Below are 27,526 nucleotides of genomic sequence, written 5' to 3'. Positions count from 1 at the left end.
AACAAGACCAGATTATACAACAATAAACACCTACACCAAAAAACATAAAATACGTACTACCAAAACCCAACTACAAAATTAACAAATAGAGGGCACTCCAAGCACTAAGTACCTCCAGACTCTCCTTAAACAAAACACCTGATATCAAAATGAAATTACAGATAAGAAGAAAATGCTTCCTACGCTTCCTCCCTTAACGGAAGAAAATGCTTCCTATGCTTCTTCCCCTAACGGAAGAAAATGCTTCCTATGCTTCCTCCCCTAACACCCTGTCAGTCATGGATAATGGCCCTAATGCACTGCACTTATCGTAAATCACTTCCACATCCTTCAAGTAATATTGCAAAGACTGATCAACACTTCCAATGGGTAGCCTGTAAAATAGCTGAAATAGAGAAATTATCTCTAAAGTGCAATGATGTGGCTACCAATCTCATCTCATGAGCTCTATATATTACTAAATTCAGGTACTCCTCTCCCACTTGTGTATGGGTTTCCCTACTCAGATCCTTCTGGAAAAATGCTAAGCCATTCTTAGACATGACCTGTGACAGGCTCTTAACCGAGCACCCAAAATGATTAAGAGGGCTCTCGGATCCTTTCCATTTTGTCTAAGTAATACACCTTAGTGCTCTCACTGGGCACAGCATCCTCTCATCCACTTCTGGGCCTAGGATTTCCATCAAACTTCTGACGACAAAAGGATGAGGCTACGGTTTGTTAGGGTCTTCATTATTTGCTAGAAAACCCAATGCAAGGGAACATACTGCATCTCCTTGTGAGAAGCCCACTTTCTTATCAAGGATGTATATCACACTTACCCTCTTGGCTGTTGCTAAAGCAACCAAGAAAAGGGTTTTCCTTGTATGATCTCTAAGAGATGTGGTTTGAAGAGGTTTGAATCTGGGTCCCAATAGCCATTTAAGAACCACATCTAGATTCCAAGCAACCATTTCTGGGTCCTTGGACTTAAGTGCTATCAAAAGACCTTATGAGTTCTGAGATGTCTTAGTTGGTAGAAATGTCTAACCCTCTTTGACAGAATACAGTGCTGAACATTGCCCTGTATCCTCTCATAGTTATTGCCCTGTATCCTCTCATAGTTGAAGATGAAAGGCCTCTAGACTTCCTCCATGATGAATGACCAGAAAGTGCTGAAGAAGCTGCTAAAGGAGCAACAGTAAAGCTGCAAGAAGGTTGCGGACTCACACCAACCTCCTTATACTTCTTAACAGGAGGAGGTGAGCTGTCTGCAAGCAAAGACCCCTCTTCAAAGGCCGTGAGGCAAACAGACAGCGCAGCAGGTGCTTCTTGTCGGGAGAAGACACTGCTGAGTCTTAAGACAAACACACAACACTAACTGAGACACTTTATTACTTATTGATTTTTCCATAAACACTCTGAAAAACAATCCCAATTCCATTACAGACTTAGCTAGAAAATCAAATTTCTTGTCAATGCTACATTTGAGACTGGCTATGGTGTCATAATTGGAAGTATGGGAACCTAGTAATGGATGGTGTGGAAACAAAGTAGGAGGGTGAAGAATGGGAGAAACAGCAAGAATAAGAGAAGAAATAACGCTACACTCTGCTTCTACAGGCAATGGCATAACCTCTAAGCTCGCCCTATTCTCAGCTCTACAGGCTGCTTTCCTCTTTCTAGCCCTACCCAACTAGTATTTGGTATGAGATTTAAACATTTTCCACTACTGGCCATCCCACCATTGACATTCTGAGCAAATAATCTCCCTGTTATACTCTTGCTCACTACACTTTTACACATTTAGTATGAGAGTCATAATTGATCTTCAATAACCTAGTCTTGCAACCTTTGGTACACTACTGAATGCCTAAAGAACTAGAGTCACACATTGCATCAAAAAAGCAATAAAGTTAATCTTAGCTAACATTACTAACTAACAAAAAGACAACAAAATGAATACTTCACCAAAAGAATATTGGAAAACAGGAAAAAATTACAGGAAGCTCCCAAAACACTGATGTTAGTCAGGAACAGCAGAGAATGAATTGATAGCTCTCTGCTAAGCTGTACCTGGCGATCCCGAAAGTGGGTGGGTCCTGTTCACCTACACTAGCGATGATAGTGCCACCACAAATTTGAATTTTCAGGCTGCTGCTGTAGGAAGCTTTTAGCAATGTAATTGCTTGGTAAGTAACACTAAGTTTGTGCTGAAATTTGATGATCTTGAAGTCCAACATCAATGTTATAATAATCTTCATGACCTTGAGGTTTATAAAATATTGAAAAGATGACCAAGGACTCTATATTAAAGCTGTCAATATTATTTACAGGACAAAATATAACATTAAAAATTTAAATCCTTTATCAATCTATAAGAGGTAAAACTATAGGAGTTTTAGCTTCTACAATATGCATGATGCAATAAATTTGGACATTTGCTACCAAATATATAAAAAAAAAATCAAAACTGCAACACATTTCTCCCATACTATAAAACTTACCTGTATTAACAGAGTAATTTAAATTGTACATCATGCCTTATAACTAAATAATGTACTACTTACTTGTCTGTTACTACGGGGAAGTCTTGCAAGTCGATTGCCAGACAAATCATACAGCCTCACATGTCGATTATCATGAGGAATTGCAATAACATTAGTGGATGACACTGCTAGCCGATTAACCGGTGAATCTAATCGAATGGTGGCTAGAGGAGACCTCATATTTTTGACATCCCACACCTGTAATAGCAGTTATCAAAATCATTCACTCAAATTCAGAAGTTTGTTTTATGAAGCTGCCTCACATTTTTCTCATCATTTCCATAATCTAGTGATGCAAGACCTTCAAACGTATATACAGGCAGTCCCTTGTTGTTGGGGGACTTGGTTAATGGCAATCCAGTGATTTATGGAGTCATAATGTGCTAAGTTCCGGTTATCGGCGCCATAAGGCACTGATAATAGAGTTATAGCGCCATAAGCACCATAAATCGCCGAGTTTCAGTTAGTGGCTGTTTTCTTCTATCAGCACCCCACCGAGAACAGAATCCCCGCCAATAACCGGGGACTGCCTGTACTGTATATAAGTAATATTACATATTCTTGATTTTCCATTAGGCAGTCGCTGGTTATCGACAGACTCTGTCAATAGCGATCCAGTTTTATGGCGCTTGCCTAGTGCCATAAAATCGGCCATTTATGGCGCTATAACAGGCCGCCCAGTTTCAGTAATCGGCACCATAAGATGCTGATAATATAGTTATGGTGCCATAAGGTGCCGATAATAGAGTTATGGCGCCATAACATACCTAACAGAGGCACCATTAAATGGGGACTGCCTTACTATGAATCTACGATAAATAGTATATACGTATACTACAAGTCTTTAAGAAAATGTCCACTCAAATACTCAAACACCTATTATCCAGTAAAATTGTAACAGTTTGGTTACAAAGATCATAGCAAGAGATGTCTACATAAATCCACATAGGATTAATATTAGCTTTAATTTCATAATTAAACAAGGCACTACCTATTTTGTCACAAAATGACTGAAAATGGGACTACGATAACAATCTGAATGTGCTGTAACCGTACTTTGGATTACAATAGAGACAGGCTACTTGGGTACATTTTACCTGCATAAACTTGGGAGTCCTACTGTCTAATATGGTATTTGAAAACTGCCTGTGCATAAAGTTTCTCAGTAGTACAGTAATATTTATACTTACAAGAATCATCCCAGCATTCAATCTACTTAATGTAAATAAGCAAAAACCTAAATAGTATCTACATTATACGTAGTGGGTACTACTTCTGTACCTCATCAGCTAAAGTTAAAGTTAAGAATATCTTCTATTCATAACCATAAACATTGCTATGAGATGTGGTGACATTTTGCTATTCCTACTGAACCCTAAAGTTACCTTCTTAAATAGCAAATCAGTACCTAATAGCAATAATATGCAATAAATAACTATCTGACATCCACACAAGTAGTTCTGAATGCACCGTGAGAAAGAGATTAGTGATCTATTAAATCAAAGTTACTAAAAACACTAAGGTATCTAGTGTGCAAGTAAGGAATTGCATTTTCCTCAGTCAGAATGCCGGAAAATACCCTGAAACTCGTTTAAAAATTAAATTTGCAATACATTCTCTATTTATTTATATCAGTTGCTGGTTTCTAAAATATGTTTACATATACTGCAATCATTGACACCAAGCTACCATACAGAAGAAATTTTGAGATAAAGTACATATGTAAAGTACTAGACTATATTGACAGCATACTTATTTTAACTCTAAAACTCTAATAGAGAAATAAATATCCTGAAATAATGTTTGCCTACTACTCTACTACATACTGTATTTGGTTAACAAGCAATTTGTCTGTGGATTGCAATATGAACAAAATTCATCTTCACCCTTATGATCATTAAAGTTTTCACTGAAAGATTTGATAGCTTAGACAGTGGAATTTAAAGTGATTTTTAAGACAAATGGTATTTTTATAATAAAATTAGATTTTGTATACTTACCAGGTAATTACATAGCTAAAAGTTTAAAAGTACCAGCAGCAAAATTCTGAAATTTGCAGTAGCGAATCTTTTATTTTAAAAGTGAAGGTAAATGTCCTGGCCCACTTTCGGGAAAGAGGAACAACTGAGCAGAAAGAACTGATTTGTTTATGTAAACGTCCATGTGCGGGGAGGAAGGTGGGCTCCCCTTCTGTAATTGGTAAGTATATGCAAAATTTAATTTTATTATAAAAATACCATCTTTGTATTATGTAACTTACTAAGTAATTACTTAGTAAGTACATAGCTGATTCCCACATCAACAGGAGGTGGGATACATGGACTATTCTATTCCCAAACAATGTTAAGAGAACAGCAGAATCATGATACTGCCTCTAGTATCGCCCTCATCTTAACCAGTAGAGACGGGACAGTATACCCACGGGTCGCCTAGTACATAAGTGGGAGCCTCATAGCAGAGGATATTTCTGAACGCTAGTGAGGACTAACAAACAGATGCCCCTGCCCAGGGTGCAGTACTGACAACACAGTGTTCCCCGCTTATTCGTGGGGAATAGGTACCAGAACCCCTCATGAATAGCTAGAAAGAACCCACGAATAAAAACACTTAAAACTCCTATTTTGTTAGGTAAACTCAAGAAAAACCACAACAAATTTTTATACCTGGTTTTTTAAATAGTTTTATCACAAAAAGTGCATTTTATGATGAAATTGATAAAAAAAAACTAGGAATTTGTGGATATTTCTCATGGGAAAATACTGTGAATAGTTGAATTTTCCACAAATAATGGGGGCATATATACCAGAGAGAAATCCGCGAATACATGAATGGGCAAATATGGATGAGTTCACTGTACAACAACCAAAAAATACTATACTATCTTCACATGCACTTATATATATACAGACATATTAAAATTACCACCCAGGTACACTGTACCCCTAGACATCCCAATAACACAACATAAAAATCAAGGCGAAATGTGATAAGGAAGACATATTTCCTACACTCCTTCTCCCAATACCATGCCAGCCAACAATAAAGGTTGCAAGGTACTGCAATCTTCATAAATCCTGAAGATAAAAAGAAGCAAATACCAAATTGCACTTCCAGTAAGTCATTTCAAGAATGGAAGTATGGGAAAGATTGTATTTGAAAGCTAATGACATCACTACTGATCTGACCTTATGTGCTTTTACTTTCACTAATTTGCAATTATCCTCTGCTATTTGAGCGTGTGCTTCTTTAATTATGTCCCTCAGGAAAAAGGATATCGCATTTTTCGGAAGTGGACGTGATGGATACTTGACTGAAGTCCAGAGGTTACTAGACGGTCCTCTAATACTTTCTGTTCTACTAAGATAATATTTAAGCGCTCCTAATTCTAAAGGATTGATACCATGGTTTAGTGGCATTCTCGTTTTTAACAAGAAAACTCAATGTGAGAGACCATATTGTGTTGCCTGCTGCAAAACTGACTCTTTTGTCCATGGCTTGTACTTTGCTAACTCTTTTGGCTGTTGCAAGAGCCACTAAGAAGAGCATTTTCTTTGCCAAATTACAAAAAGAGGCTGAATCTAGGAGTTCGAACTGAGAACTAGAGACCAACTTTAGCACTATGTCTAAATTCCATGAGACAAGTTCTGTGTTTCTCTTCTTCGTATCAAAGGATCTAATTAAGACCAAAATATCTTGATTTCAGGATAAATTGATGCCTCTGTGCCTGAACACCAAGGCAAGCATTGCTCTGTATCCTTTTATGGTAAAGGATAATCCTTTGGTTATCTTAAAAAAGAAATGGAAATCCGCAATCCCTGTAAAAGACATTTTAGTAGAAGAGATTCTATTGCTTTTGCACCAGTTTCGGAATATTGTCCACTTGCCTTGGTGTATCTTTGAAACTTCTCTCGAAAGCCCTTTTACTCTGAGGAGTCTTTTGATAGTTTGTACCCTGTCAGAGCTACAGATGACAACTTTTAATGATTTAATCAGATGAGTCGTTTGATAGTTTGTACCCTGTCAGAGCCAGAGATGACAACTTTTGATGAAAGAATTTGAAATAGGGCTGTCTAAGAAGCTTTTTCTTTTGCAGTAGAAGTCTTGGAAAGTCTACCAGTAGACTCATTAGTTCCGGGAGCCATTCCCTTAATGGCCAAAATGGTGTTATTAGTATCATTGTCACGTTCTGATGACGATGGAACTTGTTCAATACTTCCCTGATCATTGCAAACTGGGGAAATGCGTAGAGGAACTTGTCAGACTGATTGAGTAGCATGGTATCAGTTGCCCATGCTCAAGGATCTCGAATTGGGGAGCAAAAAAGTGCAAGTCAAATGTTTTTGACATCGTGAAAAGGTCCAACATCGGTGTTCCCCAAAGATTCCGTAGGTCTAGAGCTACCCGTGGGTCTAAAGTCCATTCCGTCTGAATCACATGGTTTCAGTGGCTCAGCTGGTCTGCCAAGATGTTCATTTTCCCATGAAGAAATCTGGTGATCAACAACGTCTGATTTTGTTTTGCTCATACAAGGAGGTCTCTTGCCAACTTGCAGAGGGAGAAAGACTGTTTTCCTCATTTGCTTAAGTAGGCTAGAGCAGTTGTGTTGTCCGAGTGGACTGCAACTGTCCTTCCGGACACTACCAAGGAAAATGTCATCAGGCCTAATTGTATTGCTTTCCACTCCTTGATATTTATATGCCAATGAAGTTGTTCCTTTACCACGTCCCAGAGATTTCCTTGTTTTCTAAGAGAGCTCTCCAGCTCCGATCTGATGCGTCAGAATAGTTTTAGAGCTCTCAGAGCGAGCTCTGATCTGATGCATCAGAATAGAAGTTTTGGTCTGGGTTCCAAGGAAAAAAAGAGACTTCCCTTCTAGCAACCTGTCTCTTGATTTCCACCAACGCTGGTGTTTCTTGATTTCCGGAGTGATCAGAAACTTGAATGAGTCAGGATGTCTTTTCCTAATCCATTTGTCTCTTAAGTAGAACTGAAGAACTCTTAGATGAAGTCTCCCTAAAGAGACAAACTGCTTTATTGAGGCCAATGTTCCCAGGAGACTCATCCAGCCGTTGGCCGTGCAATACTGAAGATTCAGGTACTATTCATCTATTTTCTGCAGACAGGACTCCACCCTTTTCAGGGAGGGAAAAGCCCAAAAACGAAGAGAGTTGAGAGTCATTCCCAAATTAAAAATGAAGAGAGTTGAGAGTCATTCCCAAATTAAACTATCTGACAAGGGGTCATCTGTGATTTTTGGTGGTTTATTACTAATCCTAGTTCCTGTGCCAGTAGAAGTTTCCGAAGGTCCTCCACACATTGTTCCTTCGATTTGGCTCGAAGAAACCAGTCGTCCAAGTAGAATGCTATGTTGACCTCCACTAGATGGAGCCAACCTGCTAAGGGAGCGAGGATGCGTGTGAATGCTTGTAGGGCAGTTGATAGCCCAAAGCATAGTGCCCAAAATTGGAACACTTGATCCTGAAACACAAATCTTAGGAACTCTCAGGAATTCAGATGGATTGGTATGTGGAAGTAAGAGTCCTAAAGATCTATTGATACCATCCAATCCTTTTGATGGATGGATGCTTCCATTTTGAATTTCGTTTTTTAGACGAATATATTCAGGGCACTTACATCCAGCACTGGTCTTCATCCCCCTGATGACTTCGGCACTATGAAGAGGCACTTGTAGAACCCCTCCTAATCTTGCTCTGGGACTACTTCTATCGCTTCTTTCTCGAGAAATTAGGACAAATCCTCCTTGAGAACCAAAAATTGCTGTGAATTCTTGGAGTCAGTGATGAAGGTGACTGGCCTCTTGGCTAAAGGATGAGTTTCCAGAAACAGAATATCATAGCTGTCTTAATACTTCTACCACCCATCGCTTTACTCCTCTCTGGTCCCACTTCTCCCAATACTGAAGGATCCTGGCACGATATTTTATATGGAGGACATTGTGCTCATTTTTTAGAGGGGAGTTTTGTCATGGATTTCTTAATGGATCTTGACAAGAACCCTACATTAACTTGAGTTCTGACAGAAGGTCTTTGACCCCTTCTTCAAAAGGGATAGGGCTGCAAAAGGTACAGACTTAAAAGCTGAAACATGCATTTCCTTAGGTCATCTTGATGACTTTGAAAGTAAATCCAGTGTAGACTTCTTCTGTAGTTCACAAGAAATCCCATCCATTACAGCCTTAGGGAACAGACCTTCTCTCGAGAGAGGCGAATACAGCAGGGCTGATCTCTGAACTATGTCACTCCTTTCGTGGTGTAAGAACACCGCCCTCCCCTAGGCTTCTGCTATAGCTTCTCCCTGGTGTTGGGGAGTATGCTAGGGACCTATGCCTAGGAGAATCAGTGGGCCAAGTAACCAGCTCCTTATGATCACTCCCAACACTTTTATTTTCCATAAAAGCTTTTACAGAAGCCCCAATTTGAGCTACTGTGTTCACTAACATGTCAAAGTTTTTCTCAAGAATGGCAACGGCATTAGGTTGAGGAGCGCAGGAAATGGGTTCGGGGTTAGGTGGAAGAGAGGCAGGACTATTAATGGGGGACAAAGCAGCGAGAGGAACAACAGGTGATTCAACAGGAGAATTAACTGATTTCCTGACTAGCTAAACTCTTTTCCCTAGCAGTCGCTCTTCTCTTTCTGTCTTTCTCTAGTTTATTCAAATGAGCGTTTAAGATTTTCCAATCCTTACTTTCCCAATCCCTACACTCAAAAGTCAAACTAGCTGAACATACTTGTCCCCTGCAAGATGTACATTTAGTGTGCGAATCATACTTCGCTGAAGTAAGTCTAGTACGTATTGTAGCCTGTGCTGCAATAATGAATACCCATCGAACTTGTGTCAGACATCTTAAAACTCGCAAGTTGAAAAGTAAGTTCTTATCTATAATCATCATTATAAGTCAAAATTCAGAGGAAATCCTATAGTATGTATATGTATCTAAATGCTGAAAGGCTTCCGAAACAAAAATACTTCACCAATTTAAGAAATAATTCCACAAAATTCAATTAAAAGAATTTTAAATTGCTGCTGCTCACAAACGTCGTCGAGAGCCAGCATAAACAAATTGGTTCTCTCTGCTCAGTTGTCCCTCCCTCTCCCAAAAGTGGGCAGGGCTATTTACCTTTATTTTTAAAACAAAAGAATCGTTATCACAAAATTTCAGGATTTAGCTGCCGGTACTTTTAAACTTTTAGCTATGTAATTACTTGGGAAATTGCGTATACAAAAATATACAGTACATACTACATAATGCTTGGTATTAAAATCAATATTCTGTACTGTATACCTTCCAGACAAGCAGGTACTGTAGCAACATCACATTAAGGGGAGTGCCAATGCCATAAGTCCCAATTATAAAGTAAATGAATGTTTCTACCTTATGATTAAATGGATTTGCTTCAAATCTTTACCACTTATTCTACAACTAATAATGAAAATTCTATTGTGGGAAAATTTAGAAATTCAACTTCTAGGTTCATTTGTTTTGTAGTTGAGAAAAATCATATCGTCACTTTTCAAAAATAATATGCAAAAACAAAAGTTGCATATAGTATAAGTGATTTTCCCGATGACAAAATAAAAATATATAGTTATATGTACTACACTCTGTAAACTTCACTGAAATTAATTCAGTCTCCTAGGAGAAATAAGCATTTAGTTTGACAAAAGTAAGTTTTGAGAAAACAGCAAATAAAATAATTTTTGGACTTTCAAGAATCCTGAGAGAATTAGGACATATTGAGCAAGACACTACCACTAGAGAGAATGTGATACACTACCACTAGAGTGAATGTGATATTTTAGTTGGTGACAATTATATTTGTGTGTATAAAATTTTTTATAATCTTTTTACAGGATTTCTTTACATTTTGTCATTCACAGTGCCATAAAAGCGGTGAAAAAAATTGTCCATGAACCAATCTATCTTCAGCAATAATGTTTTAAGATATCCAATCTATCTCCAGCAATAATGTTTTAAGATATGTTTATTCAAAGACATAACAGCCCAAAACAGTGTATAACTTACTTTATCCTATCCAGAATTATTCATACAGACTTTATATAAATCTATTTACAATTTGTGGTTCACAATGCCATATAAGTGATGAACAAAATTGTCAATAAACCAATATATAAAATTTTTTTTAGCATTATTGTTTCAGGATATGTTTATTTAGACATAAAACCTTTGAGAAGTGCTAATAACTAAAATTTGATAATTCATTGAAATTTGGTGGTCAGCACGCCCCTTAAACAATACTTTAAATATGAAAGGACTAAAGCTAAATCTGTTTACGGCACAAGTCATTACTTTCACAAGCACAATTTGAAAAAACTAACCTTAACACTTCGATCATCCGATCCAGACACTACCTTGTCTTCTCGTGTAAAGGACACGGAAGTCACACTCCTGTAAACGAAATCATGATGATTTTATTCTCCAATGATGACAAGATGAAAGTTATACAAAAAGAATACATTCATAATCAAAATTCTTATTTTTTTATCCAATTCATAATTACATATACTATTATGTTCTGACTTCCACAGGCGAGAAAACACAAAGTCACTCATGTGTATCAATCAAAACAGATGGGCAAAGCTGGACTTAAGATGCCCAACTTGATTGAACTTTCTGTGTATCAATACATCAAAAGCCAAAGTGCAAGAAAAAAATAAAAAGAAAAGAGGGCATTTATTCTGATTACAGGGTTTATACAGAACAGATATCTTTTAGTGCAATGAACATCTGTTTCATAATACCCATTAATTGTATATTGCAAGAATAGCCATTTATGTCAGTGGACAAAGGAGTCACGACCACACTGATGTAGCCATATACATAATCGCAGTAGTGGAGGACTGAAGTCAAGCCTCGGTCATTCTAGACTTGAGATTAACAGACAAGTAAGGAGCATGAGAACGTGATGGAGCACTCAACGCCAAGAAACAATAGTACAAGGAAAGGTTACTATGGGTAGCAATGCCTCATACAAATTCTGGAGGGATAAATCTATGAAGGTTATGATGCTGTGGATGACTCCAAAGGTACATGTTCCCTTCCCAATAGTAACACATAACCTACCAAGATACTGATCCCCAACAAGAATAGTACATCAAAAAATAATTGTACGTTTAAAGCCCAAAAATGAGGGAAGGCATGCATCTGCCAAGGTTTTACCTTCAACTGATAAATCAATGTGACATAATTATAGTAAGCTCTCATGCTAACCTGACAGCCAAAAGCTGTATTCTACAAAATTTGTTTTGTCCAGTGACTCATGTCAAGAGTCTTGAATTCTAGAGGAGAATGGAATTCCTAAGTTTGTTGTAAACAAAGCTTTGACTACCCTCATGGGACAAAGGTTCCTTGCCAGAGGAGGGGACAGTAAGTATAAAGCAAAACTAGAAAAAAAAAATTAGGAGCAAGAGAAAAATTGCAGTTAGGCAACAAAATCTGGGCCTAAGGAGATTTTCATACATTTACTCTCTGAGTGGGTCACATTTACAGATATTGCATGGAGGTCAATGACAAGCTTTGTAGATGTCAGCGATGATTCAAAGAGAGGTTCATGGAGGGGCCAAGTTTCTCAATGCCTAAGACAAATCCAAGGAAAGTGGCTTCACAAAAGCCCTTGGAACAGACTAACCAAAATGCTTAATCAAATCTACAATGTTTGTCCAGCACTCTCATCCAGACTGCAATGAATGGAAACACAAGAAAAGAGCTGCTATGTGTCCTCTAAATTCAGAAAATTTCTTCTATTAAGGAAATAAAAAAAGACTGCTACTGCTGGAATAGAGGTGTTCAACATCAGATAATAATTCTTGCTCACCACCAAACTTGGTCAACTTTTCATGAAAAAGGCATTGTTGAAGTCCAGAGTGGCTTCATGAGTGCAGCTGGTAAAACCATCTGAAAAGATGCTCTTAGCATATGTGCTGGAAAACCATCATTCATGAAATTTAATTAATCCAGCAAATCACGGAGTTTATGAAGTGCAACCATGCCAGAAATTTCTTCCAAGGTGGAAGAACCCTGGGCTTCTTGATGAATATATCCATTAGGTTGGTGAGCCATTGCTAGGATCTATGTGAAGTAAGCAGAATCACCTCATTGTTCGAGTTTGCAATTTCACTAAGACTTGCCTGGCAACTGTATCTAGCAGGGGAGTGTGTGTGTGTTCGATGTGTTATCCTTATCACTAAAGGTTGGGGATGAAGGAAACACCGAAATACTAAAAGTAGGTTCTTAATGTCTAATGAAATACACAAAATCACAGAGGTGCAAAATAATGTGCAAGCAAGGAAAATAGAGCGGTGCCGTACTGGCGAAACATGACTGCCAGATGGTCAAGATTCAATCATTACATATCGTACATGACATATGAGAATGAGATACATTAAATACATAGGGAGGTGTATAAATGAACACGAAATATAAAGAATACATTACATATGCATAAAGGCTCATATATTATAATGAATGTTTCTTTCATTTACCTACAAAGAGCATTATTCAGCACTTCAGAATTCACTGATACTGAGAACAGATTGATGAGCAGGACCCCAAAACCACCACCATACCCAAGCAAAGGTCATGTTCATCAACTAATTTCAGAAGTCACTGATGCAGCCAATTCCTGTTTTCTGCAAACTGAATCTCATCCTTTGCCAAAAAGTAGGACTGAATCCTTTGTAGATGTGATGAGAGGAGTAATATTCACCAGATACCCCAATTTCAATTCTAGGTCTCCAATGTTGCCTATATCTTAGGAGAGACTCTCAGTGTGTACAGCTAAAGCTTCATGGCAAACTCTCATCAAGTGTTGGAGCTTTGGTCTTTGGAAGTATTACATCCAGGGATCAGGTCTTTAGAAGTATTACATCCAGGGATCAAAGTTGAAGACAATATCACCACCATGTGGACTAGTCCAGTCTTGAAGTCCACTCATGCTTATGGCCTTTTCCTCAATCCTATAAGAGGCATCCATCATTGCCTGGGGAGGATCAAGGTCTCAAGAGTCCAGGATTATGAACTTCCCTGTCAATGCATCAGCAGAGGATTCAACACTCCAAGATCTTAGCATCCAACAAACAGATGCAGACCATCCAACAGGTGTTTTGTAAATATTTCAGGGGATGAGACAGCCAAAGAGAGAGTAAACATGAACTCAGGGCTCTACTAACCGCCACGCTTTGAGCAGAAACTAGGACGTTACAACTATCACAAACACAGGTACATGGAGTTGTTATAAATCACTGCCACATCCTACATTGTGACACTACATCTTCCTCTCTCAAGAGATGTAGTTATCTGGATTCTGTCAAACTATCTAATTTCTTCTTTGAATGCTCAACTACACACAATGCATCATGAAAATACTTGGGGACTTGGTTCTTGTTCCCAAAAGCTTCCTTAGATCCAACAGGCCTTTGAAAAGGCAAGGACTCTCAACTGCCCCAATTCCTGCCTAAATTAGGATTCTGGTTCAATACAATTGATAGGTTTTCTAAGAACCAATGAAGTTTTTACAACATGTAACATACTTTTCAATCAATTACTAAAGTGCCACCCTCCTTTTCCCTTATCCTCACTTTATCGAATCTAAGAGCTAAGTAGTTCCTACCAGTTGACAGTTCACAAGTGCATATGTGCAGACAGTCACTTATAGCTTTCCCGCTTCTTTCATCTTTAAGACTTCAGAATGGGCATTTCTAGGGAAACTGTGACTGTAATTTCAACTCAATATAAGTAAACAATTTGTATGGAAATCCCTCAAATGCACAAACAATGGAAATGGAGATAAACTAAATTTAGTAAATGCTTATGTGATTAGACAACAATGAATTAAATAATTAACTAATATAACCATTCCAGTAGGATATTAATGCTTTGTTACCAACAGGGCAGTACATGAAAAGTGATGCTCTTACCTACTAGGAACATAGTGACCTGTGAGGCATATGTACAGTGCTGCCGATCAGCAAAAATATTTTAAAATTAGGATGGAGCATCTGGGAAATAGTGTGCTGACCACAAACTTGGGCTGAATTATGAATCGTGGGTTTACTGTGAAGCAAAACTAAGTAATACCAGCTGAAACACTTTCTGCATGGCACCAGAGAATACAACGAATTTGCTACATAGGGTAAAGCAAATTATTTTAATGAGGGTGTAATAATACTTGTACATGACTTGTACGTAACATAAAAAACTTATTCCTGGTAGCTGCTGCGAGTCCTCAAAGGAGTTACTCTTATGATCCTTGAGAGGCTCCATAGGATAGACCAACCAAGTGTTCAAAGCTTTTTCTTCTAGCTGATCTGGTCAGTATAGTGCACGTTGACACTGAAAAAGTAAGACTCAAGGCAAGAGGGCTCTTTCTCCTGTCTACAGTGACTGCCTAGGTTCCATTCCTATTAATCAATCTGCAGATACAGCAACAGTGCACTGCATGCTGTTCATTACTGGGTCGACAATGTAACTCGCATCAGACCAACTCTCATTACAGGGAGTCCCCAGTTATCAGCAGACTCAGTTAATGGCGGTCCGGTTTGATGACGCTTGTCTAGCACCATAAAACTGGTGATTTATGGCGGCATAACAGGCCAAGCTTTGGTTATCAGATAATTGAGTTATGGTGTCATAACATACCTAACAGAAGCTGCATTAACCGGTTATCAGCACCATTAACTGAAAGTTGGTGACTTAAGTGCCATAAATCGCAGCATTTCAGTTAATGAATCAAGCAAAAACTTCTTTCAGTTTTCTTCTGAAGACTGAAAAAGAAACCCACAAAATCACTGTGTATAACGTGTTTATTTATGAGTATCTACACTTTATTTTACTCCACACTCGAGTACTTCCAGGCCCTATCTGTGGCCCATTTTCAAGAGATGTGTAGGCTGTTAGCCTGGATCAAGGCCCAGCAGTCTTCTGGAACTTCTTCTCGTTGAGCTGTCATTTATGTGAGGATGTTATGGTTTCCTTGAGAGTTGCTAATCCCCTCTTGTCGCTCTAATATCCAGAGCTGATGGTCAATGGGGTTAACCCTTGTGGTGAGTGAGTGGTCACCAAAAGTCAGTTAATGGCAGTTTTCACTTATCAGCACCCTGCGAGAATGGAACCCCACCGATAACCTGGGACTGACTGTATACTTTTTCAATCCATACAAGATAATTATTCATCCAAATCACACGGCTTTTCACCAGGGAAAGTGGAAGCATTTGATGACTCACAGCACCTACCAAAAATAGGTTTTTCCTAAGTCAAAACCTGTTTTTTGATAGCGTAGCCACTGTCTGACCTCAAAGAAGCTTACCAAAGAAATTGACAGGCAACACAATGGCTATGCTCTTAAAATTCAATCCCAAAAATCCAGGTAAAATTTTTGGTCCATGATTAAGTCACAAGTCATAAACCACATCCTTTATTCCAGATACCCATAGGGTTTGGCAACAAAAAACATAAAACAAAAACAAATTTACAATTATTAAGATGTGCTGGGTTTGGTCACAGTATTGTTGCACCTTTCCCCGTGATATCTTAGCATACCCACCCGATCAAGATGACCCCCGGTTTTCTGCTGTAGCACCTATGGAGTCAGGACTTACTATACCAACTACTGACACACAGTGTAATTAGATTTGTTCGAGCTCATGGCATAATATTTTAGGAACTTTGTTCCTGATGACCACCCTGTACGCTAGAAGACTTCTTCAAAAGAAATATTTCCAAAGAAAACTAATGATGTGCTTACTTTTTGAATGTCATACAACTTAGGTAAAGGATTGGGATATGCCTTTTTAATAAGGGGATCCCCACAACTATTCTCAGCTCATGCAGAGGGAATGGTTTGTTGTGCTAGGGTGTACGAAAAACGGACTTTCTGCGATGTTGTCTGTGACCTCTAGGTAAAGGGAAACTAAAGAACTTTATTTGGCAAATTGCGGCCCCTGTCAGAACATGGGCCAGGAGACAGTAATAAATGACTGTTAGCTGTATGAGTAATGTAGTGTTGTTCCCACCTAAGAGAGCCCAATTCACTATTGCAAGCTCCTGATGCAAAGCAGTAGAGGATTGCTTTTTACAGCATATATGTCATAGTTGTAATGGGCTGAATTGAGGGGTTGAAAAAAGCCTAAGCACCCAATTCAGGGACCCAGGAATGAGAAGCCTTGCAGCAGGTCATTGCAATGTAAAATACCTGAGAAGGGAAGTAACAATTTCTGCATTAGAATCAATTCCAAATCCATAAAGGAAGGGTTCAACAAATGCCACATTGTATGCCATGATTGTTAAAAAAAGCAAGGCACTTGTATTCAAAAGGATATATAAGAAAATGAAGAAGTATTTCAGCAAAGACCTCAAGGACTCTAGGCATGAATATAACCTAACCATACTTTCACACGGACTATTATGTATTGTCAAAGAGACAATGCCTGTAGTTTCTGCACTAGGTACCTAGCACTTTGGGTGGGTAATTTTCACGGTAAACAAGATTTTGAAACTCCACAAGTAAAGGTCGCAGTTCAGCAAGGAGGACACGTAAACAACTTTCCTCCTTTCTGTATGGGATAAAATAGCAGCTGATAATAAAATTGAGTTCTTTGCTTGTTGCCTGGTCTATCTTATGGAACCCCTCAAGGACCAGAGGGTGGCTATGCTATTAAAAATGAATATTATACCAAGACTTCTTCTTTAAAACTTACTCTGTGTGACCTTGGAAGACTGAAACAGAATGGATTGGCTCCCTGAAATCCCAAAGCCGGAAGGTAGTATCCTTACTTGCTGTGACAACCAATCGCTGCATTGGATGCGAACAACAGTGTGTTAACTCCTGGTCATGCCCTGCATAGATATGATATAAAGACATGTAAAACAAAACTGGAAAGTTAAGGACATAAAGCTGTTTTAACTACCATAATCATTTACTATTCAAAAGCCACACACTGAAAATGCTAAGGCATTTAAGAAAATCTAAACTACAAATTACTATAACTGAGGGATACAGTCTTAAGAATCAAAGGTAGAGATAACATAACATTAAGAAACTTCAAAAATTTGTTGATTGCATAAATATACTTCTTAATTTGCTTTCAAAACTTGTCATCAACTGTTGATTAGTTAGGATCTTCACAAAAAAAGATGCCTTGGGTCAAGTGGCCTATTCATAAAATATCAAAAGGTCAATACGAAATACTCTACAATCCAATGATGGTTTTGATCCAGCTTCATTTATTGCTACTGGATTCATTTCTCCATGTAGTTTGCCAATTATAAGAAACGTAATATAGCTATATTTGAAGCTTTACTTGCTTTATCGACATCATAAATTTCCTAACTGTCAACATGAACAATGAGCCAGCATATAAGATTTCTACTAACATCATTTAACTTGAAAGTTTAAAGCTTCTTGTTGCAAGGAAAATCTAGACAAATTCTTATAGGATACTATAGGTTCTAGTCACTAAAAATTACAATTGTGGTAGTATAATTTTAGTAACCTCAAGTGCTAATCATATTTCAAAAATTTCAACTGAGAACACAAAAGCAATGCTACATAAACAAAACTGGTTTCTTTTACTTGACAATACAGAAGCAAATTCCACACCTGATATACATTTGGAGTTATCTATAACATATATAAGGGGGAACCTTTGCACTGAATATTTTTTTCTGGGACATGAATAATATTTGGACTCTGTGGACTGTCTACAGATGAACAATTAATTTTCATTGCACTTCACATAAGTACTAGGTCTCACAACAAAAGCCATTAAACCTTCGCCTCTTTCAACTTGCAAAGGAATGTCAGGAACATATTAAATACCCCTCTTCATAATTTCTGTCCTTCCTTTGACTTGCTTCATCTACTCCTGATAATACTATTACTTTAAACAGCAATAATACACAATGAAAAATTATAAAGCACTAATGCTTCTCCCACAGTTGACAAAAGCATCAGGAAGTCACAAAAAATTTCAGGAAAATTCATGGGGAATCCATAAAATATCAAGAATATCCACTGGCAATTGAAGTGCTAAGCAAATCCGTTCATCAACCTCAGACAAAACAATCTATAATAGTATCTAAACTTACCAATCAGTTGTGAGAGCAATTCTCCTGTATGGGCATCATATAGATTAGCCGTTCTGTCCCATGCTGCAGTGATGGCTTGGTCTCCACCAGGTAGCCAATCAGCTGCAATGACCACACTGGTATGACCTGTCAGCTCTCTAAGAGGGGTTCTGAGTGAGGCTGCCCCTCCTCCGTCACTGAGACGTCCTCCTCCTCCAATACCGCCACCGTCGTCTTCATCTTCTCGGTCACTACCATCGACCTCATCCTCAGATGAATGCACTCTCTGATTGGGTTAAACAGAAATCTATGAATACCCTACTGTTCAGTCGCACAGTGCTTTTATAAATTTCCAAATTGTTTGGCAATTCCCTGAAAGCAGTCAACTAGCGGAAGATCTAAAAGCTACGGTGCTTCTTCTGTTGGTGCAAAATTAAACATGCTAATCACTTGCTAATCAAAAGCCAAAGCTAAGAGCAAGAAAATACTCAATGTGAACTGCTCATGTATCTTATTTTCATTCCGAAACAAAAGTGCAAATTTTCCCGAAGAAGTTGTTCCCTAAATGGATAAAACAACTACTAAGTACTAACTATAAGTACTATATACTATAAGTACTGTATACTATAAGTACTATATAAATTAATTCTGTCTGGAGGTTTTCATCACAGCTGATTCAAAATCATCCAAAAAGTATTTACATTTACTACTTATAATTTTTCTCACCCCTGACCATCTGGAACCTATGATCAATTCCAAAATGCAGTGGGCAAACATGGCAGATTCGTTTTTGGAGAATTCTGTCAGATTCACTTTGTGTCAAGCAAAATGCTTAATGTAGGTTACAGATGATGGGGTGCTCTTAGTGTTTTTCAAAAGAATTCTAATAAAAGAAAGACTGAATTCTAAGATTACGATGGTGCTCACACCTGCTGTAAACTCATCTAACTGCTAAAGAACACCAAAAGAAAACTGAACATCTCAGTATGTGAGCATCCACGAGAATACTTAACCAATCTCAAACCACACTTTTCTAAATAGAGATATATCTAAATGTACAAGAATGAAGAGAATGTTTCTTAAAAGACATGCAAAGTTTCTCATAAAAACAAAAGTGTATTTTATTATAAAAGAACAATCATTAACAATACAATAGTATCTTGAAGCAGATTTTTGTTGCCAAAGGCAATGATCACTTAACATCAGAAACGTACCAGCTGATCTGGAGTAATGGCTGCCTGCCAAATGTGAGCTGAGTGATCACCACTTGCTGAAAGAATCAGATCCTGTGATGGATGAAACTTGACAGAATTTACTGAACCGCTATGACCTGTGTACTGGAGCAAATTACGCCCTCCATCTATACCCCAAATGCAAGCTGTCTGATCTGAAAGGAAATAATGTATCAGATAGATTACATTCTCACTAGAAAAGGAACAACATTATAGTATACTGGAAATGTCATCCACCAGTGCTTTACTTACACCAACAGCAGTTGTTATCTCAACGTAACACAATGGCTCGAAAATTCTAATGTCTAATAAAAATTGTGGCAACTGTTTACAAATAATTCACCTCAGGGACAAGTCAAGATGATATAGTCTAACTTAGAACATGAGAGATTAAAGATACCCAAGATGAGAATCAATGAGTGATATGCCTAACAATGGACATCATAAAATAATATTACATATACTAAACATGTTAAGAAAAAATTTAAAAAAATTGTATACTGGATTCATAACATGAATTTCATACTTCAATTATATTAAGAGAAAAGATAATTTCCTACCTTGAAAAAAGAGGAAATTAAAAATTCAAGAAGCTGAAATTATACATGATTTTATTTGTAATAAGTAAAAATACAGTCTTCATGTTTAGCGTATCATATAACTCCAAGGCTATTTGTGATGGATTACAGTCAGTAACACTGCCAACTTCATATGAATAAACTTTTACCAGTCAATAAATATCTGTGAAAGTCCATCAATTACAGAAAATTACATGACCTAATATTATACATGAAGCAGGTAATAAATTATGAAAATTCACCTTATATATATCACTTACTGTACCTATGCTTAACAAAAACAAAGTGTACTTTCCAATTATATATTCTTTTCAAAGATTAGGGAAAAATATACAAAATATGACCACCAGTGTTACTACACAAAAGAACCTCAGCTTCGAGTCTTGTGGAACTTATCGTTCAGGGTACCTGAGGGAAGATCCTCAAGCCTTCGGCTTTTACACTTCAGTGATAAGACTGACATTAGGACCAAAATTCATTGCAAACTCTTGCTATAGCCAAGAGCAAGTGAGCTAAAAGTTTTCCCTTTGATAATGATTAATCCCTCTAAAGGGATTTTAACAAAGGAAAAATCTATTTCTGGGGAAAGACCTGTGAAATGTTCCTATAGCACTCATTTCTAGGTATAAATAAATGCTAAATATATCAGAGAAAAAGCCATATGGAATGCCAGTTACTACCTCTGGCTCGCTCACCCTCAAAGGGTGTCGGTATAGCATCAGGGGCGAGTGGAAGTCACTATCACAGATACTTCACCAAATAGATCTCTCCTCTCTCAAAATCCCCCTCTGCAAAGGTGCCGTTACAACAGCTACCTTCCGCTCGCTACTACTACTGCCTCTGCCAAGAACGCCATTCCTGAAATACGCACCCAAGCTTGGGCCAGCTAAAGGGTGGGGAAATGAAAAAGAGAGGGATCGGTTCACTGGGCAACACAGGTCTTCCCCCAGGAATAGATTTTTCCTTTGTCAAAATCCCTTTTCTGGGCTCGACCTGTGTCGCCCAGTGAAATAGTAACAGAGAATTGGCCATACAAGCTAGGAAATAGAATGTAAACAAAAAACTTTATATGAAAGGTAAAATAAAAATTCCTTATAATTATTGTTTTAATAATCCAAGTTAAGGATAGCAAAATACAATTGGTAAATAACATCTAATATGACCAAATCCATACCATCACCACGAAAAATACAACAGGTAATGAACATAAAAACAAACAAATTAATGAACTATGTACACGTACAGGAGTGGGTTGATAAGCAATCCAGTCCGGAACAAAAGGCAAAAAGGCAAGGATTACAAGCGAGGCAGGTAGGTGAGAGGGAGTACCAAAAGGTAATTAATAGCACAAACAATGATAATAATAATATACAAATTTACAATTACATAACTAGGCTGTATCAGGGAAGACAATGTTCCCTGCAGCCACTGCCAAATATTTAAGGGCCTCTAGAGACTTCAGATAGTGGCGTTTAAATACTGTCGGAGATTTCCAACCCGTATATTTTTTAAGATCATCAAAGTTCATATGATGAAAATAATTAACTGAGGTAGCCACTGCTCGGATATCTTGGACATGAGGAACTGAATCCGGATTGGCTTGTTTAATAAAATAAAGAATTTGTTGTCTGATGGCCTTCAAGGAAATGGTTCCACCATTCTCTCTAATAAAAAGAGGACCTGAAGACTTTTTAGAAGTTCTGCCCAGATAAGATTTTAATGTAATAATAGGACATAATGATGGGTCCTATGGAAGAGGGACAATCTTCCATGGAGACCATCTGTTCTGTGGGTCTTCATTCTTTGCAAAGAATTTCCGATATGGAGAGAGCAGAACTTCTCCTGACGGGAGGAAATCAATATGATTTGGTTCTCTAGAGAGAGCCGACACTTCAGATATTCTGGCACCTGAGGCCAGACTCATTAAAAATAATGTTTTCCTGAGAGTATCTGAAGCCAACCTGAGTACGTCATTTAAAAACCAGGAGACAGTGTGAGGACGGTCTACTGGTCTCAGACGAGCATGCTCTAGGGATAGACGAGAAGTACAAATCTGTTAAATCAATGTTAAAGCCAAACTGAAATATCTTCCTCAAGGCAGATTTAGTCGTAGTAAAGGTACTAGCAGCTAGGCCTTTTTCGAACAGAGTTCTAAAAAAATGAAATTGTCAGATTCGTAGTCATCGTCTGAACATCTGATTCTTTTAGAAAGATGGCTAACTTCCTCACTGCCGAATCATACTGCCGGAGTGTCGATTCTCTTTTGTCTGACTCCACGAACAGTGTTTAGCGGGTCAATATCAGCATCCTTTTGTGCCGCAAACTTCATGAAGTCCATAAAGTTAGGGCATTCAGAATTCTTGAGGAAGCTGACACAGTCCGAGTTTGTACCACCTGAGTCAGCTTTGGGTTGGGAATCCGTCTGGGACGGAGTTTCAACTCTAATAGAAGAGGAAACCAATTGCTCTTCGGCCAGTTGGGTGCTACCAGTGCTATCTGTCCTTTGAAAGATCTGAGTTTGTGTAGAACTTTCATTAAGGGGACCATCCGCTATGATGTCTATTTTTTTTATTTATTACGCAAAATACATAATTTTCATATATGTTTTAGATATATATAACACCTTCATCATATAAAAATTTCAAATCATTTGAGCAAAAACTTTTCGTTTTATTAGCAAAAATTATGATTTAAAAAAAAATAGGTAGAGATTTCTCCGCTAATATGACATCAGTTGTATTGAAAATCATACCATAAAAACTTCTTTATATACGGAACAATTCTTTGTGACAGAATTTTTATTTTTTTATTTTCTTATTTTTTATGAATTTTTAATTTTTTTTTGTCTAGACACTCAAAAAAATCTAAAAAAAAAAGAAAAAAAGAAATCAAAATTCTGTCACACAGAATTATGGGATTTTCATTCCTCTTTCCAATGATATCTTTCTCTCTAAAATTGGATAATAAATAACCGAGTAATGGCTACCGACATGCGCATAAGTATGTTTTTGAGTTATGAGCTCCCAAAGATTTGCTATGTAAATTTTCGCTTTTTTCTTATAAAAGTCAAAACAACATTATTCTAATTACTTTATTTGTACTTTTATTGTTGATTTCTACATCCTGGTCCTACCCCTAAAAGTGGTGTTAATACGCTCAGCGTGACACCAGATAATGATGTTGACGGCGAGACATGAGACAATGAGGGCAGCTGATAACAATGAATTTTCGTGTTTTTCTTTCAGCACACTCCTGGCCTTCGCTAATTTTGCTAGCCTTAGTTGCTGAGTAGCCTTCTTGATCTTAGGTAACTTCGGCATTGCTATAAGTTCACTAAGAAGTTATAAAAACAACGTAAATAGCTAGTAACCAAACGCAAGTGCCTACGCGCATGTAACTCCTTTGACGTCTGTGGCGTAACTGAGTCATTCTCTGAGTCTCGCCTATAAATAACCGCTCTGAGCAGCTCGCTTCTCACCCAGTGTCACACTACCTTTCATTGCTACCAGATGTATGAGAATTTCGAAAAAAATCTTTAAAAAATTGCTGTATATATACAAAAATAAACACGCAAAAACGATTCTGTCAAACTCAAGTCATACAGACGATGCAGTTACGATGACGTCATCATTTAAAAACCGCTATATCTTCATTATTTATAAAGATAATTGGCTGAAACTTCTGGAAAGCATGCACGGCATGTTTCTGCATAGATACAAGTAATAACTTGATTTTCAATTTTATCAAGTTGACATGTCATCCGCCATAGCGGACGGTCCCCTTAAGAGGTTTATTGGCGGAAATAGGTAAATCTTCTGCCAATTGTTCCAGTCTATGGACATCGCATCTGTGGCGTGAGCCAGAGGATCCAAATTGGGAGCCACATAACACGTTAGTTTGTGGTTGGACTCCATGGCGAACAGGTCTACCTTAAGGACCGGAATTTGTAGGCAAATCCCATTGAATGACTGCATCCAAGGACCACTCCAACTCCAGCGGAGTTGTTCTGGACAGTGAGTCCGCAATGACATTTCGTACTCCTGCCACGTGAGTGGCTGACAGGTGCCAATGATGTTTCATTGCCAACGAAAAGATTGCTATCATCACCTGATTTATGTGGCTCGACTTGGAGCCTCCTCTGTTTATGCAGTAAACTATCACTGCACTGTCCAAGACTAGTCTGATACGAATATTCCTGGCCGGAGCTAGTCGTTTCAGGGTCAGGAAAATGGCCATTGCTTCTAGTATGTTGATATGGAACTGGCGGAATGCTGTCGACCATGTTCCTTGAACCTTCTTGTACCGAGAATAGGCCCCCCCATCCGCTCAGAGAGGCATCCGTGTGGACTACTAGAGACGGCGGGGGAAATTGTAGCGGCACTGACTTGGAAAGACTCTTGACTCTCGTCCATGGACGAAGTCTTTTCCTTAGTATCGGCGGAATCAAGGAGATTTTGTCTCTGAGCCTGCTGTTGGCTCTTTTCCGCCATACCCGATTGATGTCCTTCAGTCTGGCTTTCAACAGAACATCTGATATCAAAGAAAACTGAAGTGAACCCAAGACTCTTTCTTGGGTACAACGAGAAGCCCGTCTGTTCTTGAGGAATTGTCTCGTAGCTTTCGCTATCTCTCTGCATTTGTTCGGCGGAAGAGATAGTTTGTGTGCGGTTAGGTCCCATTGAATTCCCAACCATTGAAAACGAGACGCCGGAATGAGACGGGACTTTTTCTTGTTTATCTGGAATCCCAGATACTCTAGAAATTTTATTACTTTGGCTGTTGCCCTGCGACATTCCTTGTCGTTGGTTGCCCAAATGAGCCAGTCGTCTACGTAAGCTACTAGCATCACCCCCTGAGCTCTTAGTTCCTGCACTACTGTCTCTCCTAGCATGGTGAATATTCTGGGCACTATATTAAGCCCGAATGGCATGACTCTGAATGAGTAAGCCTGTTTTCCTAGTTTGAAGCCTAGGTAGGGAGAGAAGTTTCTTGCTATCAGGACGTGATAGTAAGCATCTGTAAGATCAATAGAGGTGGTGACGACCCCACGGGGAAGTAATGTCCGCACCTGCGAGACGGTTAGTATGCGGAACTTGTCGCATTGAATGTATGAGTTGAGATGGGACAAGTCCAGAATCACTCTTCGTTTGTCCGAGTCCTTCTTTGGTACACTGAACAAACGTCCTTGAAATTTCAGGTGACTGACTTTCTTTATTGCATTCTTTTGAAGAAGGTCTTTGGCATAGTCTAGAAGGTCTGTCGTTGGAATTTGATGGAAGCTGACTGGTGGAGGACGCCCTTTTATCCATCTCCACCCCAGACCTTTTGATACGATACTGTGGGCCCACGTACTGAAGGCCCAATGGTCCCGGAAGAGGTACAGTCTCCCGCCTACCTGGAGAGGCTCATTGACTGGATGAGGTCTTACTTCCTCTGCCTCTGGAGAGAGCTCTGGAACCAGCTCTGTGCCGGTAAGCTCCTCTTGCTCTGCTACCCATTGCGTGCTTGTTATAGCCTTGAAACGCCCCTTGCGCTTCACGAAGTGTTGAAGGGCGGGGACGTAATGAAAGTAGCCGAACTCGAGGACTGTTGAGTTGGCTGACTCTGTAGCAGTACAAATTGTTGTTGCGGTCGTGCCTTAGAGGTCGAAGGTTGACCAAGCTGGGGGACTAGAACTGCTTGCACCACCTGAGAGATCTGGAAGGGCTGATACTTCCTGGCCCTCTTCCTACCCTTGGCTTGCAGCCCGGAGGTCTCAAACTTCCTTTTAGAGGGAAGGCCCCAGTGGACACGAAGGTTCTGGTTAGCCCTAGCCGCCTCACTGATGACGCTGTTAACCACGTCATCAGGAAAGAGGTTTGGTCCCCAGATCGATGCCTTAATAAGCTTATTGGGCTTATGTCTGATGGAAGCATCCGCAAAGACATGCTTCCTGCAGTTCCGCCTAGCAACCACAAAGTCATACAGGTCACACTGGAAAGTCTGCAGCAGCGACTTTGTTAGGACCCGGAATAGAGGTTCCTCAGCGTAAACAGAGGCCGTCAACTCTGAAGTAGTAACCGAGTTGATCGACCTACTCAGTCTACACTTTGCCTCAAACTCTGCCTTTACCATGGCATCCGGAATTCTGGGTAACCGTTCACTAAACTGTGTGGAAGCACACTCCGGATCGAGTTTGCCCACTGTGAACGTTTCCGGAGCGCCCACCCAGCACTCCAAATCTCCGGGAAAGAGCAGAGAGGTAGGCTCTGTCTCTCGAAGCTGAGGCATTGGCTTCTCCTCCATTCCGGCCTGCAGAGTTAACTCCTCAATCTTAGATGTGCAAAGGTCGGGATGTTATCCCCCACCACGAACATGGTGTAGCAACCTTTGTGTGGCGTCAACTTGGTGATGACGCAATCCCATTCCGAAAGGGTGCGGACCCATGCCGACTGTGCCTGATCCCTACAACTCGTAATCTTCCACGGGACGGGTTCCGCAGCCTTCAATTGTCAGCATGCCATCCGAAAAGGGAGCATGCAGCGCCAACTGCCATGGGTTGTTGTCCTCGAATGGCGGGAGCTTAGATGCATCCGGCACAATAAAGGACTGCTGTGTGCCTCCGGACTGGATAAGTCCGGCCAGCAAGCTCTCCTGAGTCTGTAGTCTCTGAGCCAGAGACAGGATGAACTGCCCCAATGTCTCTAAACCCGAGGCGAGCTAAGAGGACATCGATTGGAATCTCGAGTCCACAATACTGCCCATCTTCTCCATGAGAAGATTAGCGAAGGCATCAGGGTCGAAGCTGGACTCTGTCGGTCTGGCTTTAGAACCTTTAGCTCTCGACCCCTTAGGCAGGGGAATAGCTTTTGCCGAGGAAGCCAAAGGCTTGGGGGCCAATGACGACCTGGCGGAGCCCACCAGAGAAGGCTTAGCTGGTCTGGCAGCCTTCGGCAGGGACTTCTTTTTCAGGGTTTTCACCTCGGGGATTACTGAGGTGAGGATGGTACCTACCGACTCGTTAGTCACGTTCCCCACCAAAGCGTAACACACTTCCCAGCCGTCTGGATGCCAGAATAAGAGGTCGTCAACCTGCACCGCACAGC

General features: G+C 39.3%; 1 protein-coding gene across 5 annotated transcripts in view; it reads right to left on the bottom strand.

Annotated features, from left to right (window-relative positions):
• LOC135219151 (WD repeat-containing protein 37-like) overlaps positions 1–27,526 on the bottom strand; it is a 280,381-nt gene that overhangs the window by 87,727 nt on the left and 165,128 nt on the right. For all 5 annotated transcript variants that reach the window (XR_010315383.1, XM_064255663.1, XM_064255665.1 and 2 more), the window contains 5 exons: positions 19,846–20,018; positions 18,653–18,917; positions 17,263–17,401; positions 10,888–10,957; positions 2,550–2,726 (listed from right to left, as the gene is read on the bottom strand). Coding sequence is in view for 4 of the 5 variants with exons in the window: in XM_064255663.1 (XP_064111733.1) it covers positions 2,550–2,726; positions 10,888–10,957; positions 17,263–17,401; positions 18,653–18,917; positions 19,846–20,018 (824 nt within the window). In the remaining variant the exon portion in view is untranslated. The remainder of the gene's footprint in view (positions 1–2,549; positions 2,727–10,887; positions 10,958–17,262; positions 17,402–18,652; positions 18,918–19,845; positions 20,019–27,526) is intronic.

Source organism: Macrobrachium nipponense, chromosome 1 (assembly GCF_015104395.2).
Source record: "Macrobrachium nipponense isolate FS-2020 chromosome 1, ASM1510439v2, whole genome shotgun sequence".
NCBI classification, from domain to species: Eukaryota; Metazoa; Arthropoda; class Malacostraca; order Decapoda; family Palaemonidae; genus Macrobrachium; species Macrobrachium nipponense.
Note: the sequence above shows the minus strand (reverse complement) of the source record. Positions and strands in the feature narration are given on the sequence as shown.